General features: G+C 35.7%; 1 protein-coding gene across 3 annotated transcripts in view; it reads right to left on the bottom strand.

Annotated features, from left to right (window-relative positions):
- The window catches only part of TLL1 (tolloid like 1), a 170,855-nt gene that overhangs the window by 41,520 nt on the left and 110,376 nt on the right, over nt 1–18,959 (bottom strand). For all 3 annotated transcript variants that reach the window (XM_059697778.1, XM_059697779.1, XM_059697780.1), the window contains 4 exons: nt 16,165–16,267; nt 13,517–13,633; nt 12,184–12,329; nt 747–942 (listed from right to left, as the gene is read on the bottom strand). In XM_059697778.1, the coding sequence (XP_059553761.1) occupies nt 747–942; nt 12,184–12,329; nt 13,517–13,633; nt 16,165–16,267 (562 nt within the window). The remainder of the gene's footprint in view (nt 1–746; nt 943–12,183; nt 12,330–13,516; nt 13,634–16,164; nt 16,268–18,959) is intronic.

The following is an 18,959-nucleotide window of genomic DNA, read 5'->3' as shown; positions in this document are numbered from 1 at the left end:
AGTATTATTATTTTTCAGAATGAAACAGAAAAACTTTCTGAAAAAAACACAGCTTCACCTGCTCGTATCATAGTGTAGTTTTCTAGATATCCTAAAAATGCTTTTAAAGAAATATGTCATGGTGAATATAAATTAAAAAGGAAAAACTCAGGAACTTACTGGACCTCTTTAAATGTAAAGCACTCAGTGTTTTTATATAGACATATTGATCCAAAAAATATAATAATTTCATATTTTTACACCAATATACTCTTTTAATTATAGATGGAAACAAAAACGTACTATATGAAAGTATATATTCTTCATTAAAAAAAAAAGACATTCTAGGTATTCCACTAAGAGGCCATAAATGTTTTCCAATGTAGTAAAAGCCATTCTATAATGGGTGATTTGGACATGCTGTCACCTAGAAATAAATTGATGAACTACAAGTCAGTATGAATTCTTTGTTGACTATACTGCAAATATTTTCTCCCAGTCTATAGATCCCTTTCTGAATTTTACTTTGTCTATTTCATTTTAAAATGGTAGAATATCCTAACAGAACTAATACCCTAATACCCTGTGTGACAATGTCCCAAATTCTAGTATTTTACCAATAACCATTGTCCTCAAAACCCATCAAAATCCCCTTATGAACAGCGTATACTTCAACTTTCAATAAAACTTTTGTCCCTACCTCAAAGCTAAATGTCACATTTATCCTGGACAAGGAAAATCTCACATTTCAAATTATTTTAAATTACCTTTAAAAAAATTGGCAGCAAACCCTGCCTTGTTCACAGTCCCATCAGAAACAAACTTCATCCACAAGGTGTTGGAGGTAGACCTGATATCTTCAGGTTTATCATAACCACAGAAACGCCCTATCAAAGGGCTATTCTCTTTGGTCCCATCTCGAACTTCTAGGTAGTCATAGGCACAGTTGTCATGTCTTTCAATCTTAAGAGAGTAAAAGTATGTGAACATATGTCTCATTAATAGATAAAACAATTTCTACAGTAATATTATTATGTATTCCCAGTGCCATAATACTGATATGGTCATATAACAGATTGCTATCTTCCAAGTGTGCATGGTGATTATCTGCACTGCCCATGGATAAAAGACCCATATTATTCTGCTAAATGTGGAGAGATAAAAAACAAATCTACAGAACAATACATCTGTATGCATCTAGATCAACAAAAGTTAAACTGCCTTTTAAAAGAAAATTAAAATACAAGTGGTAATTCTTTAGAAAATAGAACAGATAACATATCCATACTTATAATGGTCCTTAAATGTGTGGACCAGATTATGCTACAAGAAGTGTAAAATTTTCTCAGGAATATAGGTATAACAACTGCCCGTTGTTAATCAAAGAAATGGTTATTTAATTCAAAGAAAGCTGCATTCAAATTCTATTGGCAAATATTACACTGTTTTAGGTTATAGATATATTTTTGAGGGAAAGTCTGATAAAATGGATTACATTACTTCCCAGTCTATGGAATTCTTTACCGATAGTTAGCATAGTTACATGTAGAAAGACCACCATACTGTAGAGTCAGCACTGGCGAGGCCTTTCTCCAAGTACCTCGGCTGATGTAGATGAGCCCTTTTACCTCAACACACTCCCCTCAACCCATATTAAGTGGCAGAACTCAATGTATCTTCTTCAACAACTAAATGCAAATGGTAGGTCAGACTATTGGCCTATGAAACTTATGGAGAACTGTAAGTTCCTGGACTCATGTTTTTGCCTGGAATTACTTCTAAAAGCAACAGAGCCAAAATTTACAAATTATTTTAAAAGTTATGAGACAATTTCTAAATAAAATTCTTGCTTTTTTATTTTATTTTTTTAAGAAAGGAGGCACTCATCCTGAAATTTTAATAGAGTCAACTGCTTATTAGACATCTGAAGCTAGAGAACCATGAAAAGTATTCCATCTTGTGAACCACTGCCTGACATACACTTTGCTGATATATAGAATTCGGTTGCAAAATACAGTCATTCATGGAACTACAACCAGAAGGCACAGAAATACTGCATAGTTGTTGGAAGAATCTGTTTCCTGAATTGTCAAACATTAATAGCAATAGTCTTCAAATTAAGTAGCATAAGGACAAAAGACAAAAAATAGATTTTTGAAGCACAGATTTGGTTAGAACTAAGAACTACATTTGCTGCTTCCTTTTCCCAATCGCAGTAGGATTCCTTCAACAGTCAGTGCCTATTCTCTGCCAGGCACTCTTCCCACTGCTTGGAAGGCACCATTCAGCAGAATGACAGCGCCCCACCCTCACAGGACTTAGCTACTTCTGGTGGGTAGAGAGCAAAGGAACAATCAACAGGAAAATAATTAAATCATAAACTATTAGAAAGTAATACATTTTATGGAAAAACGTAAAGTGGAACAAGAGGTAAGAGAAGTTGGGGGTAGGAGGCGTGAACGTTGCTCCATCAGGCTCATTAAATTTGATTAATAAATTCAGACTTTTCCCTAAAAATGTATTCTCTTTCTGTGTGAGATTATGGGAATGAATAGAAAATATTTAATATAAATAACATCTCATTTTTTAAACACACTTTTTAAAAAAAATATATTTTATTGCTTTTTTACAGAGAGGAAGGGAGAGGGATAGAGTTAGAAACATCAATGAGAGAGAAGCATCAATCAGCTGCCTCCCACACACCCACCACTGGGGATGTGCCCGCAACCAAGGTACATGCCCTTGACCGGAATCGAACCTGGGACCCTTCAGTCCCCAGGCCGAGGCTCTATCCAGTGAGCCAAACCAGCCAGGGCTTAAACACACTTTTTAAACTGTAGCTGTTTAAATGGAGAGATGGGGAGGGAGAGCTAGCAATAACTAATTAAGGCACTAGTAATTTAGTCACTGGAGATGACCGGCCAATCTGATCAGCGATATATATGCTTTCTTCTCGTCGCTTTTAATATACTCCTTTCAAAATCAAAGTTCTCTATAAAGATGAGACCATTTCCAGATGGCCAAAGGCTATTCTTCAGTCAAGGGACATATAAAATAACATCTAAAGCTCTCAAGGTGTAGGGCTTGATGGAAGAATAAGCAACATCGAACTAGAGACAAAACTGCAGGAAAAATAACCCATGTTCTCAGCAAGCCATCCTACACTCACTTGCTTAAAGCAGCGCAGAATGAACTGCCCCTGACTCATAAATCATATTGGAAGGGGGAAGGGGGAGCTAGAAGAGGAAAGGAAGAGAGACCACACAATGAAGGAAGAAGCTCCTTGTGGTAGGAAGTCAACTAATAGAAACAGAATTACAGTGCAGCATAAAAATTAAGAAGATTAATTTTAAAAGCTTTTTAATTACTATTTGAGGAGATTACTGCTTTTAAAAATTACAGTATTACAAGGAGAAAAACAAAATAGACACTATTGAAAATGAAACAAAAATTTATATTTCTTCAGTGATTGAAAAGAAATAAGATAATGGATATTTCCCTGTAAATAAAACTCAGTCTATTTTTTAACAGATATGCAATAGCTCATTTTAAATTTTAACTTAAAGTATAGTCACTAGCTCCTTAAGTTTAAATAATTTATATGAAACACAAGGATAAATATTTCATGATCAATTATAGGATTGATTCCACTGGTAGCTATTTATGAATTATGTATTACTTACATATTAAATATTATGCACCTGGTGTTATGGATAACACAATAGAAATATGCACTGTATTCTCACATAGTAGCCTCACATAGTAAAGGCTACAGTTGTTGAATTACTTAGAAAGTAAAATGTGCCTCATACATATGAATTTATAATATTCAGAAATGCATAACTGGTTCACCAACCATCCTGGATAACTTATCAATGACCTCAATGACCTTTGTTTACATAGTTTTCCAGCTTAACTGAATTAACCCTAAGTGGAATGCCAGCACAATGAATCTGTTATATTGGTGTTATTATAATTATACCTTTTCAACTACATCTCCACAGAAGTAATGGTGAGCACAAATGAAAGTTTCAGTTATTGTATTTATGTCACTTGCGTAGTAGCATTTGCTCCAGCTATTTCAATTATTTAATCAAGCAATATACTGATTAGCTAGAAATAAATATGGTTGAAGCTGAAAAGTGAATAAGTGTATTGATATTATACCGGTAACTTTAAGCTCCATGAGAAAAAGAATATCAAATTCAGTGATTTATAAAAACAGTAAAAAAAAAAAAGTAATTTCTTCTTGAGTTATAGCCTGGACACAGTTCACATATATGTGACCTGAATGCAATGCCATGCATGGCTGCACGTATAATAAATTTGTTTGGATAATGATGATGTTAATTTATTACAGACTTTAAGGTAACCAAACCATATATGAATGTGGCCAAGTTTATCTCAATGTAAACAGATCTAACATGCATTTAGAAAATACAATGAAAATGATAGTAAGCTTCTAATATATTTAGAAAACTGATATTTAGGAGATATTGGAAGTAGACGCAAATACACAAAGAAGGAAAAACAAGTATACAGATTAGTGAGAAGGTATTACGGTTACATTTCGTTACTCAGTGGGGGCTCATGCCTTTACTAGCAGGTTAGAGAGAGAGCATGAAAAAGCCAAGCAATTTCCAATTAGCAAGAACTAAAATCAATTACAGGTCATCTAACGTGGTCAGCCTCGCATTCTAAAACTGCCTGGCGGTGCGAAGCTTTGTGGTCAGTGCATGTGGGTGAGCGCCGACACTGAAGGAGAGCCAGCCTGGAGGAAGGACTATGCCTCTGCACAGGACCCATTCATGCACTTTGCTTCCATTTTATAACCAAATTTCTAAAAATAAACATAACACTGCAAAAATATCTACTGCAGTACCTAATTTGTAAAAAGCTTGAAAAGTTCCAAAGTTTCCAGATAATATTTCCAATAAAAGCTCTCCCATGTTCCCTGAAAAATTAAAAATAGAATTCCCATGTGATTCAGCAACCCCACTTCTAGGTATATAACCCCAAAATTGAATGCAGTGTCTCAAGGAGATATTTGTAAATACATGTTTACAGCAGTATCATTCACAATAGTCAAAAGGTGGAAGCAATCCACATGTCTGTCAACAGATTAATGCATAAACAAAGGTGGTATATAAACACAATGGAATATGATTCAGCCTTAAAAAGGGAGATGCCCAGGCAGCATGGCTCAATGGTTGAGTGTTGACCTATGAACCAGGAGGTCATGGTTGGAGTTCAGGTCAGGGCATATGCCCGGGCTGTGGGCTTGATCCCCAATGTGGGGCATGCAGGAGGCAGCCAGTCGATGATTCTCTCTCATATTAATGTTCCTATCTCTCTCTCTCACTCTCTGAAATCAATCTATATATCTCTATCTCTATCTATCTATCTATCTATCTATCTATCTATCTATCTATCTATCATTACAACATGGATGACCCATGAGGATATTACACTAGTAAAATAAGCAGTCACAAAAAGGCAAATATTGTATGATTCCAATTACATGAAGTATCAGAGTAGAGTAGATAGTCATAGAGAGAGAAATGAGAAGAATGGTTGCCAAGAGTTGGGGTAGGGGAGAAAAGGAGGTTCTTGTTTATTGCGTGTAGAGTTTCAGTTTTGCAAGAGTTCTGGAGAGGGATGGTGGTGATGGTTGCACAACAATCTGAATGTACTTGACACTACTGAACTATACACGTGAAAATTGTATATTTTATATTATGTCTATTTTACCATAACAAAAAACATAACCCTCTCCCGTGACAGTTAGTGTGTAGCTTAAAAATATAATTAATGCAATCAGCTCCTAAATGATTAAACTTTTATAGAAAATATCCTGTGAAATTATATACATTTGGAATAATGCTCAAGTAATTATTCTTTTTAAAATATATTTTATTGATATTTTAGAGAGGGAGGAAGGGAGAGGGATAAAGAGATGGAAGCATCGATGAGAGAGAAACATTGTTGATCAGCTGCCTCCTATGCCCTCCACTGGGGATTGAGCCTGCAACCCGGGCATGTGCCCTGACCGGCAATTGAACTGGTGGTCTCATGGTTCTTGGCTGGACGATCAACCACTGAGGCACACCAATGAGGCTCAAGTAATTATTCTTTGCTTTGGAAGAACATGTTAGTCTATAACTAGCAAAATCAATGTTAGTCACTAAGCATTAGTCACTAAAAAAGTTAATTTCCACAATGGGAAAAATCCAGTAGAGCCTAATAAATAATCCTATCAATAAGAGGAATTTTGAATAAAAGAAGAAAAGCTTAATAATAATTTATTATTTTTAAATTTACTATCATACTTAATATTTTATTATTTAATGAAAGTATTTTATTATTACTATTTAATTTTAATTAAAATACACAAATAATTACAGCTTTAAAAAGGAGGAGAAAAAACAAATATTCTCAACATGTGAAAATCAAAAGTCTAGTTTATGTTCATTTTTATGTGACTCAAGTTTTTAAATGCTGCCTACTTGATTTTTTCCCTTCATGACACAATTATTTTTAACTGCTCATAAATTTAGCAAATATTCATTGAAAATCTGTTATGGCCAGAAAATATTCACTTGATAGTGTGTAAAGAGTGGTGAATAAAACAGACACATCCCTGACTGACAGGCATATATGTTAATTAAACAGTACAAATGTGTAAATGAAGAATGTTATAAAGGGAAAGAATCTAATGCTATGAGAGAATATCAATGCCTCTCTTTGTGACCAGGTCCTGGGCGCAAGAGTGCACAGGCCATGGAATTGGTATCAATCACAGTGCTACCAGTTATGAGTTGTGTGACCTTGGCCAAGTTTACTTGAACAAAGACATGCTCATCTTTCAGAGTAGAATTATAGCCTTAGCCATCATTCTGAAGACCTACTTAATTTTCTTTAATAGTCATTAACCAACATGTATTCTTTTAAAAAAATTTTATTGATTGATTTGAGAGAGAGGGGTGGGGCAGAGGGATCGATTTGTTGTTCCAATTAGTTATGCATTCATTGGTTGATTCTTGTATGTGCCCTGACCGCGACTGAACACACAACCTTGGCATATTGGGATGATGCTCTAACAAACTGAACTACCCGGCTGGGGCCACTAATATATATTCTTAGCTAAACATCCCCAAAATAGTATATCACAAGTATAAAAATTTTAAGTAATTTAAGACTTCCCTGTCTAGGCTTCTTAGTTCATTAACAAAGACTAGCCTAATTAAATTAAACTAATATAAAATATTTAAAAGAATCAGAGGATTACTTTTAGTTAGGCAGTCCACAAAGTGCCAAAATAAAAATTCTGTAAGTAGTTTGGAATGTTGCAGCTTGCAGTAATGATGGGTAAGACTATTAAATATTAAACATCTATGGTTTCTATAAGGGAAGTACAACCAAATCAGTGTGTAGAAATGTGGACAAGTACCTCAAACTTAATCCCATTTAAATTAATGTATGTAGAGATTTCAAGGTAAACATAAGTCAGCTCTGAGTTTATTTCACTTCTTTTCTGCTTTATTAACAGTTCTTGAAAGTCGTTACTATAAACATTTCCAGTCTTCCAGACTGTTTCTCTTCTGTATGTCTGCATATGGAAAGTGCTCAAGTAAGATAGTACTTTAGGGGTTTCTTTATGAATAACGCTGCTGCTGAATAGAAGCAGCAGGGTTATTCATAAGTGATCGTAGACATCATGATCTCCACGCATGCACAAGCTCACTTCAGTACTGGTCTTCAGACGCAACGCACCCGTAACTACTAGAGAAGAGAAAGCTTCACAAAGGGGATGATATAGAATTATCAGGACTCTATAACCCCCAAACAGTGTCCTTTCCTGCTGAAAAGCACCCAAGATTCATTAACCAAAGCACTGTCCAGATTTTCTTCCTATATTTACATTAAAGCCTAAATGGCATTAGGAGAGGTAAGGGTGTGACATAAATTCACAAAAAAAGTATAAATAACGGACAACTAGTAAATCCTTCATAGATTTCAACAGGATGGGGCACAAGTTTATCTTAAGGGCCCTTTTATCTGAAAGGGCAGAGAGCAACAGAAGATTCAAAAGTTATGAAAATAGAAACAGTTCTTAAAAAATGGCAAAGACTGATATTAGGGAATAATAACTGGGGGGAAAAACACAAAACACTGAAGATTGGTGAGGACTTTCTAAAAATTATACATTTTCAACATAAAATGTATAAGCCATATATTGAAAATATATTATGCAAACAGAAATAAATTGATATAAAAAGGTAACTGACTAAATGAAATAAACCACCTAATGACCACTAGAACAAATTAAAAATATATATACAGTCAATTTTTGGTATTCATGGTTCAGTTCCATAGAGTCACTGAAAACACTGAATTAGTGGATACATTGCTCCTGCAGAAATACTCGTTAGGTTCCTGCAAACTTCTGGTAACAAAGTTTTTGTCAAGAAATCAATACCTAACCTTGTCTTCTGTGTGTTTCTGATTAAAGGCACCTTAAAAATATCGTCAACTCATTAACACTGAACTCATGGGCAAAAGCACTATAACTTATACCTGAATGATGCTTGTCTAACACATTTTCTCCATAAGGCACATCAGAGCCGGGAAGGTGCATGTCAGATGACTCAAATATTTTGCTGCTCTGTGTCTGTGCATGAATAGCCCAGAAGCATCATGAATGTTATTTGAGGGTTACAAGTAAGTTTTAGTGAGTAAATGTGTAAATACAGAATCTGTGAGTAATGAAGATATACTGTACCTGAAAATTAATGCTGATTTAGGGCTCATTTGTGCGATACTAGCTTAATAGCATAAGTACAGTTCCCTAATCTAAAAATATTTAGATGGTATATTAGGACATCTCTAAATCCCTTTTCACTTCTGAATTTCACAGAACCCTGGATCTCTAGTTAAATTCAGCCACACCGCACACTAGGTCCTCTATAAACCAAACCTATACAGGCATATTTCCTTTTTTATGAAAACTTATGTACCTCTGATAAAGGAAGGATATATTAATTTCCACCTACCAATCATCATGTGCTCCCATAACCACATATACTTCATCTATCCATCCCTCCCATTATCAAATATTAATCATGCACCGATGCTGGAGATATAGTGATCAATAAGACATGTAAGATTCCTACCCTCTGATGATCATATCTAGTGAGAGACAAACAATAACCATGTAAGCAAATCCATAGCAAATTCCAAAAGATGTAAGTGCAATGAACTGAAGTAAACCAGAATAATGGTTTGTAGGCAATTGTAGGTAAGAAAATATTTTAAATTGAGTTACCAGGCAAGGACTTTTTAAGGAGTTGATGATTAAGAAGTAATACTTTTAACAATAAAGATAAATTAAAAATAAATAAATAGATTAAACTTCATTTTAAAAAAAAGAGAAAAAATCTGAATTAGGTAAGAGATGAGGGAAAAATGCAAAGATCTAGAAGTTGAAGAACATCAATGGCAAGTGCTGTGACGAGGGAGTAAACTTGGCATTTTTGAGGAAAAGAAGGAAGGCCCAGAGGGGCTGGCACAAAGGGAGGGAGGAGCTTGGGACCAAATTGTGGCACACCTTGGTCCATGATAATTAAATCTGTGTTTTATTTTAGGTATAATGCAAAAACCCTGAAAGAATTTAAGCAGAGTAGTGTTATGATCTATCTGACATTATAAAAGTATCACTGTGACTGTGTGGAGAACAGGATATGTAGGACCAGGATAGAGCTGTGAGAAGGGGCAGTGTTGGGACCAGACTGATGGCCAGAAAGTAAGTCATATATGGAACATGTTTTGAAGAAAAAAAATAAATGAAATATGCTGATAGACTGGCCTCGGGGTTAAAGAGAAAAAGTAGAATTAAGGATATTCTTTTTTTTAAAAATATATTTTATTGATTTTTTACAGAGAGGAAGGGAAAGGGATAGAGAGTTAGAAACATCGATGAGAGAGAAACATTGATCAGCTACCTCCTGCACACCCCCTACTGGGGATATGCCTGCAACCAAGGTACATGCCTTTGACCGGAATCGAACCTGGGACCCTTCAGTCCATAGGCCAACACTCTATCTACTGAGCCAAACCAGTTAGGGCAAATTAAGGATATTCTTTGAGTAAATAGAGACACACTGAAATAGTAAATACTAAAATGAGGAAGACCGAAGGAGAGTGGCTTAGTGAGTGAGACAACACAATCAAAGGTTTGGTTCTAGTCATTGAAAGATGAGAGGCTTATTAGACAGTCAATATGCCTAGTATGTAAATGAAGGAGGGGAAAAAAAGACATAAGAAAATGAATCAGCCCAGCTGGCACGGCTCAGTGGCTGAGCATCAACCTATGAACCAGGAGGTCACAGTTTGATTCCTGGTCAGGGCACATGCCCAGGTTACGGGTTCCATGGCCGGTGTGGGACAGGCAAGAGGCAGCCGATCAACGATTCTCTCTCATCACTAAGGTTTCTATCTCTCTCTCCCTCTCCCTTCCTCTCTGAAATCAATAAAAATATATTAAAAATAAAGAAAATAATTCAAAATTAAGAAAGAACAGAAACTAGAGATAATAAATAAATGTAGTGTGAGCCAAACTATGACATAATTTTTTTCAGTCCTAAAGCTTAGTAATTTATTCATTCACTCAATCAACAAGTATTGTAGCTACTCTGTGTTAGGCATGGTTCTAAGTGCTTGAGATGTAAATCTTTCCTACTTGTCCTTTGTACTATCCTAGTTTTTAGATACATGGAATAAATGCATTTTCTGACATCACTTTTGTAATAAAATTCCATAAATCATTGGATTATATATTGAAAGACAGTCCATTGCTTAATTTTTGCAATATCACAACATATAAGTAAGGAGGTTATTAGGTAGATAATTTTTCAGTGAACCAGTTGTTTTGTTTTCTAAATAGCAGGCAAATCCTACCCAATTTTAGTTTTCTGTTAACAATAAAATGTTCTAATTTGAATAATAAATTTGTAATCTTATTGTTCCATTAAAATAATAAAATGCAAATGTGAATCAAATGATCTCAGAACCAAGGTTTCCAAACATGCAAAATGGTTGAAAGCATAAACATCATGACCACAGCAGAAAAGATAACTTTTTCATGATAAAAAAATGTATGCCTTGGGAAATTAAATGGTACATGCAAAGTGGTAGAGATGAGTCTCGAAAAATATATTACACAGCTTGCAGGCGGGGGTGCAATGTTCTCTGGTTTCTGAGTAAGTAATGCCTGGATTCCCCTGGTGCCCCTGCTGTGGGGACAGAGACACCACCACGGGTCACTGCACTCAGCACACCCTGGCAGCCTACAGGGTTCCCTACCGCCTTAAACTTGCTTGGACATGAATCAGCGTTCTAATCCGTGAAGTAATCATCTCCAGTTGTGGCATCTGGTACCCCCTGCCTGGACCTACCACCACATCTCATCATTACTTCCCTTTTCACTTGGGCTCTCAATTTCTAGACTGATTTTTGCCTTAAATATACTCTGAAATTCCTGATAACTTCCCTATCGCTTGGCTTCTAATCTCTCAGTTCCTTTGACCTCACAAAAAATGACTCATTAGCCAGTTTGGTAATTTGGGGCCCAGACTTTGCTCCAGAATTCTGACTGGCCTTTCGTTTAATCTGCATCATCTAACACCGTGATGCTGGCGCTGACCTCCTCCTCCATAAATATTTTTCATGAAGGCAGAAGCTCCTAAGAACACTTAAACCCCTCTTTTTGACATAAACGCTTTTCTGTGTCATGGCAAAAATGGATTACCCCCCCAAACAACAACAAAAAAGACAGTCTACCTTTTAACCTCTTAGTTTAGAAGAGAAATAAAAGTTCTATTATTTAATGGACCTTTAAGACAGTTTTGTGAAACAAGCCCCTGCATTTGTCAGAAGAAACTATTGTCAGTACTTCAAACATTCTGATTCAAATAGCACAGATAATGTAAACGCACTTTAATCTCCTTGCAAATGTCTGCAACAAGAGAAATGATGGGAGGAAAAAACACATTGGCTCTTGATGTTACATTTTATAGGCAATCCTTTGCTTCTTGGCTGATTAAAACGTTGATTCTCTGGTTCTTTGCTTATTTAATGAGGATCCCCTTAAATGCCACTGTCATTTATAGAGCGTACACTCCAAGAAGGTTGCCTAAACGACTTTACCTCAAAGGCCTGAAAGGTCAGCCCGACATAGCAGCCTTCTGACACCATTATTTTCCACACACATTCTTTCATCGGTCTGTAATCATCGGGATAATTAGGAGACTGAATCTGTCCTTCATTTTTACGGATCTCACCTCCACAGATTGCTGGGGAAAGCAAAAATAAACGAGTAAATCTAGACATGGCATTTCATTTTCTTCTAAAAATAACATTTCAGTTCAGTGCCTGCAGCTGAGTAATTCCATAAAGACCAGGTTATAAAAATCAAAGTTGGCCGGTTATACTGTTGTAAAAATTTAGATGGTTAAAAAAAAAAAAAGCCCCCAAAATTCTAGCCACTTAACTATAAATATTAGATAGTAGTCAGCACAGGCATATGTGCTTTTTTAATCACCACACTTTTACTCAGAATAAAAAGCATATTTTTAACACTTAAAAGCTTGAGAGGTTTTACAAGTTTCGTGTGAGTCTGCTCTGTGATTCCCTGAGCTGCTGCTTTCAAGTTTTGACCTCAGGTACAAGAGCTGATCAGGAGAGAAGCTGCACAGAACTCTGGTCCCTGGCAGTGGACTAGCGTCATGTGCTCAACATCTGTGGCTCCATCCAAATAATCCTTCTCACTGCCATGCAGTTAATCTTGGGAACAAAATACCTCCGTTTACTTAAAAGTTTAAGGGAAGCAGAAGTCTGCTGTCTTCTGAATTTCCTAAACTCCTGTCCGAGCAGAGGCAGGAGCACGGAGGGCCTCCTCCACCCACAGCCAGGCAGGAGCAGAGCAAGGCGGGAGCACAGCGCCAGGGTATTGTCTTAGAGGACAGAACAAAGCGCCCAGGAGGTTCTTCCCTGAATGCTGACCCTCTCCTTTAGACAAAGCGTGCTCCACATGTGCACAATTACTTTCTGTGCAGTTTCCTCTAGCAGAGCATTTCAGCAGTGCAGGCACCAAACAGACACAAATTCAATACAAAGGAAAAGGATAAGTTCTTCACAATATTCTAATATCATCATGAAAAAAAAAAAACATTTGGAGTGTAAGAACTCTTGTGTCCTTTTTCCCCCAGTATACATCCCTGAGTACATTTATATGTTACTACATCAATGGTACAAAAAAAATGCAATTTACATTCACCAAGTATTTTTATTAAAAATCATCCTTGTGAATATTATAACACAAAGTTTCAAAAACTTATAATTAAAATACAGCTACAATATCACTGTACTGAGTTTATATATTTTTTTGTTTGTTTTTATTCTCGTATGTTTTTGAGAGAAAGCATATTTCTATTAAGAGCCTCCTTAGAGGAAGTAACCTGTAAAACTCAATGGAACTTGCCTTCATAGAGAGCTGCGAAGCCTTTTCCTACCCAATTGCTGCTGCTCCGAAACTCAATCCACATTCTGCTGTCTGTAGAGGTAAGAACTTCAGGCAATTTGTCCCCACAGAATCTGCCTAAAAGAAATAAAGCAATAAAGAGAGACTCCTAAATATGACTCTGTATTCTAATTGCTTTCCACAGTGTATCTCTCTCTCTCTCTCTCTCTCTCTCTCTCTCTCTCTCTCTATATATATATATATATATATATATATATATATATATATATATATATATATATATATATTTATTACCTGATTTGGTTCCTATCTCTCTCCTTAGTAACTAGAACCATAACCACACCTTAATATTTACTTATTAGTTGTGGATAAATAAACCAATCCCTTTGTGTCTATTTATAAAATATTAGAACATATCTTCAGATTAACCAACTGTCAGTATCTTTATTCTGTAGAAGGAAGAAATAGCTAGCTCAAAAGACATACTTGTAAAAAGTCATGTGGGGACATCAAGGTGGGGAATATTATTCTATGAAGAAAAGAAAAAAGTACAAATGATGCTGAGAAGCCCGTTTAAATTGTCAGTCTGGGTCATTCGTAGGGGAGTAACTTGGTTAAAGCCATGCCTCAGCTCAAAGTGGAGTTCCTTGTCTAGCCAGGTTCAGTGATGACTCATCTGAGGGGCTGACAAGCTACTCCGAGGATCTCATGCTACTGCATACACTCCATCTCATCTATAACGCTACAATCTGCAGTGTTAGTAGGCAGAAAAATGGAATATAAGTTCTAACATTTCTATAACTGTGTATCCATTGGCAAGAACAATACCAAAGAATATAATAAATCCTGTCATGTCTGCTTTCTTCCCTCAACCCTTCACAAATACTCATTACCTGCTATATGTCTGCCACTGTGTGGTAAAATTCAATGAGATAACAAAATGGTTAAATATGACAATGCACATGAAACTATTCTACAAACAATACATTGTCATCCATTTTTGCGTGCCCCTGGCAATGATGTTGTACATGGTTTTAGTATATTTAAGACAGCAGTCAACGTGAAACAAATTCATAGTAACAGCGAACAGGTGAGGGACTGTCTTCCTAACTGGCAAAGCACATGGCGGGCATGTAAAAGAGTGCAATGTTTCTTCAACTGCAATGTGCCTATGAATCGCCAGGGTGTCTGTGAAATACAGTCTCTAATTCAGGAGGGATGGCGTGGACATAAATTTCTACATTTTTAACAACCTTCCAAGTGATTCTGATGTTGCCGGTCTGGTGACTACTAGGAGGGACAAGGTTTTGGAGGAAATAGTGGGGAGAGCTTTCCACATGAAAACTCGGATCCATCCGACCAGGGCAGTGTGGACCCTCAGACACCACGCACTGCTGATGGTGCACTAGATGTTTTAATTTGCATTTGATTCTCCAGTATGAGTTCAATGAAATGTTTTCTTTGGGACGCACATACATGTGTCACAAATTGCTTCATCTAGGCCAGTGATGGCGAACCTTTTGAGCTCGGCGTGTCAGGATTTTGAAAAACCCTACTTAACTCTGGCGCCGTGTCACATATAGAAATTTTTTGATATTTGCAACCATAGTAAAACAAAGATTTATATTTTTGATATTTATTTTATATACTTAAATGCCATTTAACAAAGAAAAATCAACCAAAAAAATGAGTTCGCGTGTCACCTCTGACACGCGTGTCAGAGGCTCGCCATCACTGATCTAGGCTAAGAAACCAAATGTTCAAGACAATGTTTTCCTCAATCTCAATTTGTTCGAATCTTTATGTCTGCTCACTTTTTAAACATTTCTACAGGGCTCTCTCTTGGACTTCCTAAGGCTGCTGTCACTTTTAATATAACAGTGTCCATGCAATAGGTTTTAGGTGGTAAGAAAAAAGATCTGTATGGTACATAAATGCAATTGAGCAAAGCTACCTCTAAGAGTAAAGGTAAAGTCACAATCCAAAAAATCAATAGATGCTGACATGCCAACAGCTCTCACCTTTATGTAAAGCAGGGCAACAGGAAAAGGCCTCATGCAAGTTAATGGTGTGGTCTGTGGTTTCACGTTGGCAGCAGACTTCCCTGAGATTCAGATCTGAGCTATGATTTATGACACAAACTACAGATGTCTCTTCCCAGCCACAGTAAACTCTCTGAGAAGCAAAACTGTGTCGTTTACAGTACCAGCTAATGTGCTTGGCATTGGAAACCAGCTACTAACTACTATACCTAACAGCTCACATTCTGCTGCCTGAGCAAACACACACATACACACACACACACACACACAATTTACCTGGTTTTCTCATTAAAACTATTGTTTTAAAATTAAAACTACAGAAACACTGTGATGAGTAGTCACTGTAAACATAATAGATGTGAACGCTACTTTAAGTCATTATTCTAAATCAGATCTGAGTACTACCTCATATTTGAAGCTGGTTTAAATCAATTTACTTATTTATCTATTTGTCGTGAGTAGTTTTTTGTGGTTTAAAAAAGAATAATAAAATTAATATGTTGGTCACATACAATTTTAACTCTAAGATGACTCTTGAAAGAATCAATAGTCTTTAGGCAGGACAGACTATATGCATGGCCACAGAGAAGGTAATTGATCTCTTACCAAGGAGAGCCGATTTCCTCCAGTACCCATCTCTTACTTCAATGTAGTCATACCAGCACAAACTACTTTTGTATAAGTCCATCGTGGTAAAATTTAAAACGATCTGCAAAACAAAGCGAAACAGCACCGAGTTAAAATGATTGTAACTGCACATGATGATTTGATTCTTGGAGGTTAGGAGGCCAGGGCTACTGTGAAAACATGCTAATTTTTTTTCTACATTAGTATTCTCTTATTTTTCTTTATAAATACCACACACACAAACACACACACACAAAACACACCACCCTGATTTTCTCATTCTCACTATGTTTAACAATATAAAAGCACAAACATTTTAGCAACTAAAGCACAGATTCTGTAAATTTGACCAACTGTGAAACAAACAGAAACCTTTATTCATATAATTTATTTTGAATTTTCTAAGATAAACATGACTTAAACCATGAAAATTCTGATTTTGCCATAAATGTCTTCTTTTTAATAATTTATTTCAAAGGCGACCAGACATATATAATCATGTTAAAAATAACCACCACGTGCCATTATCCAAGAACATAATATTATTGTGTATGTTGAAATGTTCAAGAACAGCTCCAGAATTTGAATTTGTCCCTGTAAGTATAATCAAAGGCAGATGTCATTATGCTTCTCTAGATCCAAGAATATATATATTCAAAGACCTTTCAAGTTAGATATTGCACACGATTCTTTATTCTGTACTTTGTTTTGCAATGCTGCTGCTTTGTGTGAAGATAATTCAAGAACAGCTCTCGGCCAGACAATTTCCTTACTGCTTTATAAAAAGACTTTACTTTTCAAATATGTAACTCTTTTTATTACTTCATTACATCCAAAGAAGAGTCAAACTAATGAGAAACTCACCTACCTGATGAAAAAAGTACATTTGGAAAATATTTTTTTATATTCTAAAACTCATTCTGGCCCAGCCAGCATGGCCAAGTGGTTGAGCATTGACCTATGGACCAGGAGGTCATGGTTTGATTCCTGGTTTGGTCAGGGCACATGCCTGGGTTGCGGGCTCAATCCCCAGTACAGGACACGTAGGAGGAGGCCGGTCAATGATTCTCTTTCATCATTGATGTTCCTATCTCTCTCTCTCTCCCCTCCTTGATAAAATCAATAAAAATATATTTTCAAAAACATACAACTCATTCTAACTCCTTTCTGCTTAAAATAGCTAAGATAATTAAGGCATTTGATTAACCTATTCTTTATTCCCGAAAATGAAAAAGGCTTTGGCTATAAGCAACAAATATAAGTATTTGAAATGCCTCCACTATAAAACTATAGTTTGTAACAATACACAAAGAATCTTTTTGTGATGATATAAAAATCTAGACGTAAGAGAACTCTCAAGGAATGGCTAAAAAAAGAAAGAAAAAGATATATCAATCAATCCTGAATCCATATTCAAGAAATTACTACCATTGTTGTGTTAAAAAAACATGTCCTTCTCTCCTTTCTTGATTATTTAACAGAAAGTTAAGTACTAATTAAGACAAACCAATCCTTAACTAGCTCACTTTTTCCAAGAATGAAGATACAGAATAACAATAAATATTTTTCATGGCACCTTAGATCTCAGCATCACAATGATCACCCATAATATTGTACAGCAAAGTTGGTTATACTTGCATATGTAAATAATTATTTTACAGAGATAGAAACTAAGAATTTATCAAACTATAATGAAAGTCAATTGTACCTAATAATGGCATTAACGTGTCACCATTAAATTGAATGCATTTAAATTTCTTTAAATGTACTTTCTAGATTACAATGAGATGAAATCTAAGGATGTAAAAATAGAGACACACTTTAAAAAATGTAATACAGTAGATGTGGCATAATTCTGTTTTAAGAAAATGATTCATTTATTTTTATCTACCTTATTCATAGTTTTTCTTTTATCTTTGCTTTTCTTCTCCTGCATCTAATTTTATCATTCCAAATACCTTCAAAAATGCTTACAAAAATGTCCAAAATAGCCAAGGATAAAGGACTTAATCATTTCCTTTCTTTGTAAATAATCCTCAACAGTTGATTATCAAAATGCATTATTTCTGAATTATTTTTTTTGAAGATCCCAAAATGTTTCTCCTCTATTTCTGAATACCAAAACAACATTAAGTCATTCTTAGGACATAATTGGGAAATAATTTCTGGTTTTTCTCAGGGAATACTACCAGTGTTAAGTTTCATTTGCATCTGTATTTCCCTTATGGCAATCACAAGGGATTCAAGTCTGTATAGCACATATAAAAATTCATTTATTACAGCAGAGTTGGCACAGCTAGAATACAGACATGAACAGTAGTAGGCCCCAAGGCTTATGTTGTGCCTTCCCTCTTGGGTTTAAAGGGGAGTTTTATACTAGTGTAAGAATAGTTCAACTTACTCCTCAATGAGGTAAAAAAGATGAGCTAAATTGGAAGTTATGTATATCATCAAACTTTATTCAGAATTGAAACAATGTGTTTGGATTGCTAACAAATAGTTAATATTTGAAGTCTGGAACACACACACACACATTTGGAAGGAGAATAACTCTAAACAGAAAAGTTTCCTATCTTGTTTTTAAACTTCTATTTTAAACGCCAAGCACCACAGAGAAACAAAACTGGCCTACTTTAATATAAAACACAGAGCCCTTTCAAAGCAGAAAATGTAATAAAGATAGATTTTCTAAAAATCAAATCGGAGGGCTCTGATGTACAAGTAAAACGCTGGCCCTTTCCTAAGGCTGCTAGCAGAATCCATACATGAATTAC

The sequence above is a fragment of the Myotis daubentonii genome, chromosome 5, assembly GCF_963259705.1.
Source record: "Myotis daubentonii chromosome 5, mMyoDau2.1, whole genome shotgun sequence".
NCBI lineage: Eukaryota > Metazoa > Chordata > Mammalia > Chiroptera > Vespertilionidae > Myotis > Myotis daubentonii.
This window is presented reverse-complemented; position numbering and strand designations above follow the sequence as displayed.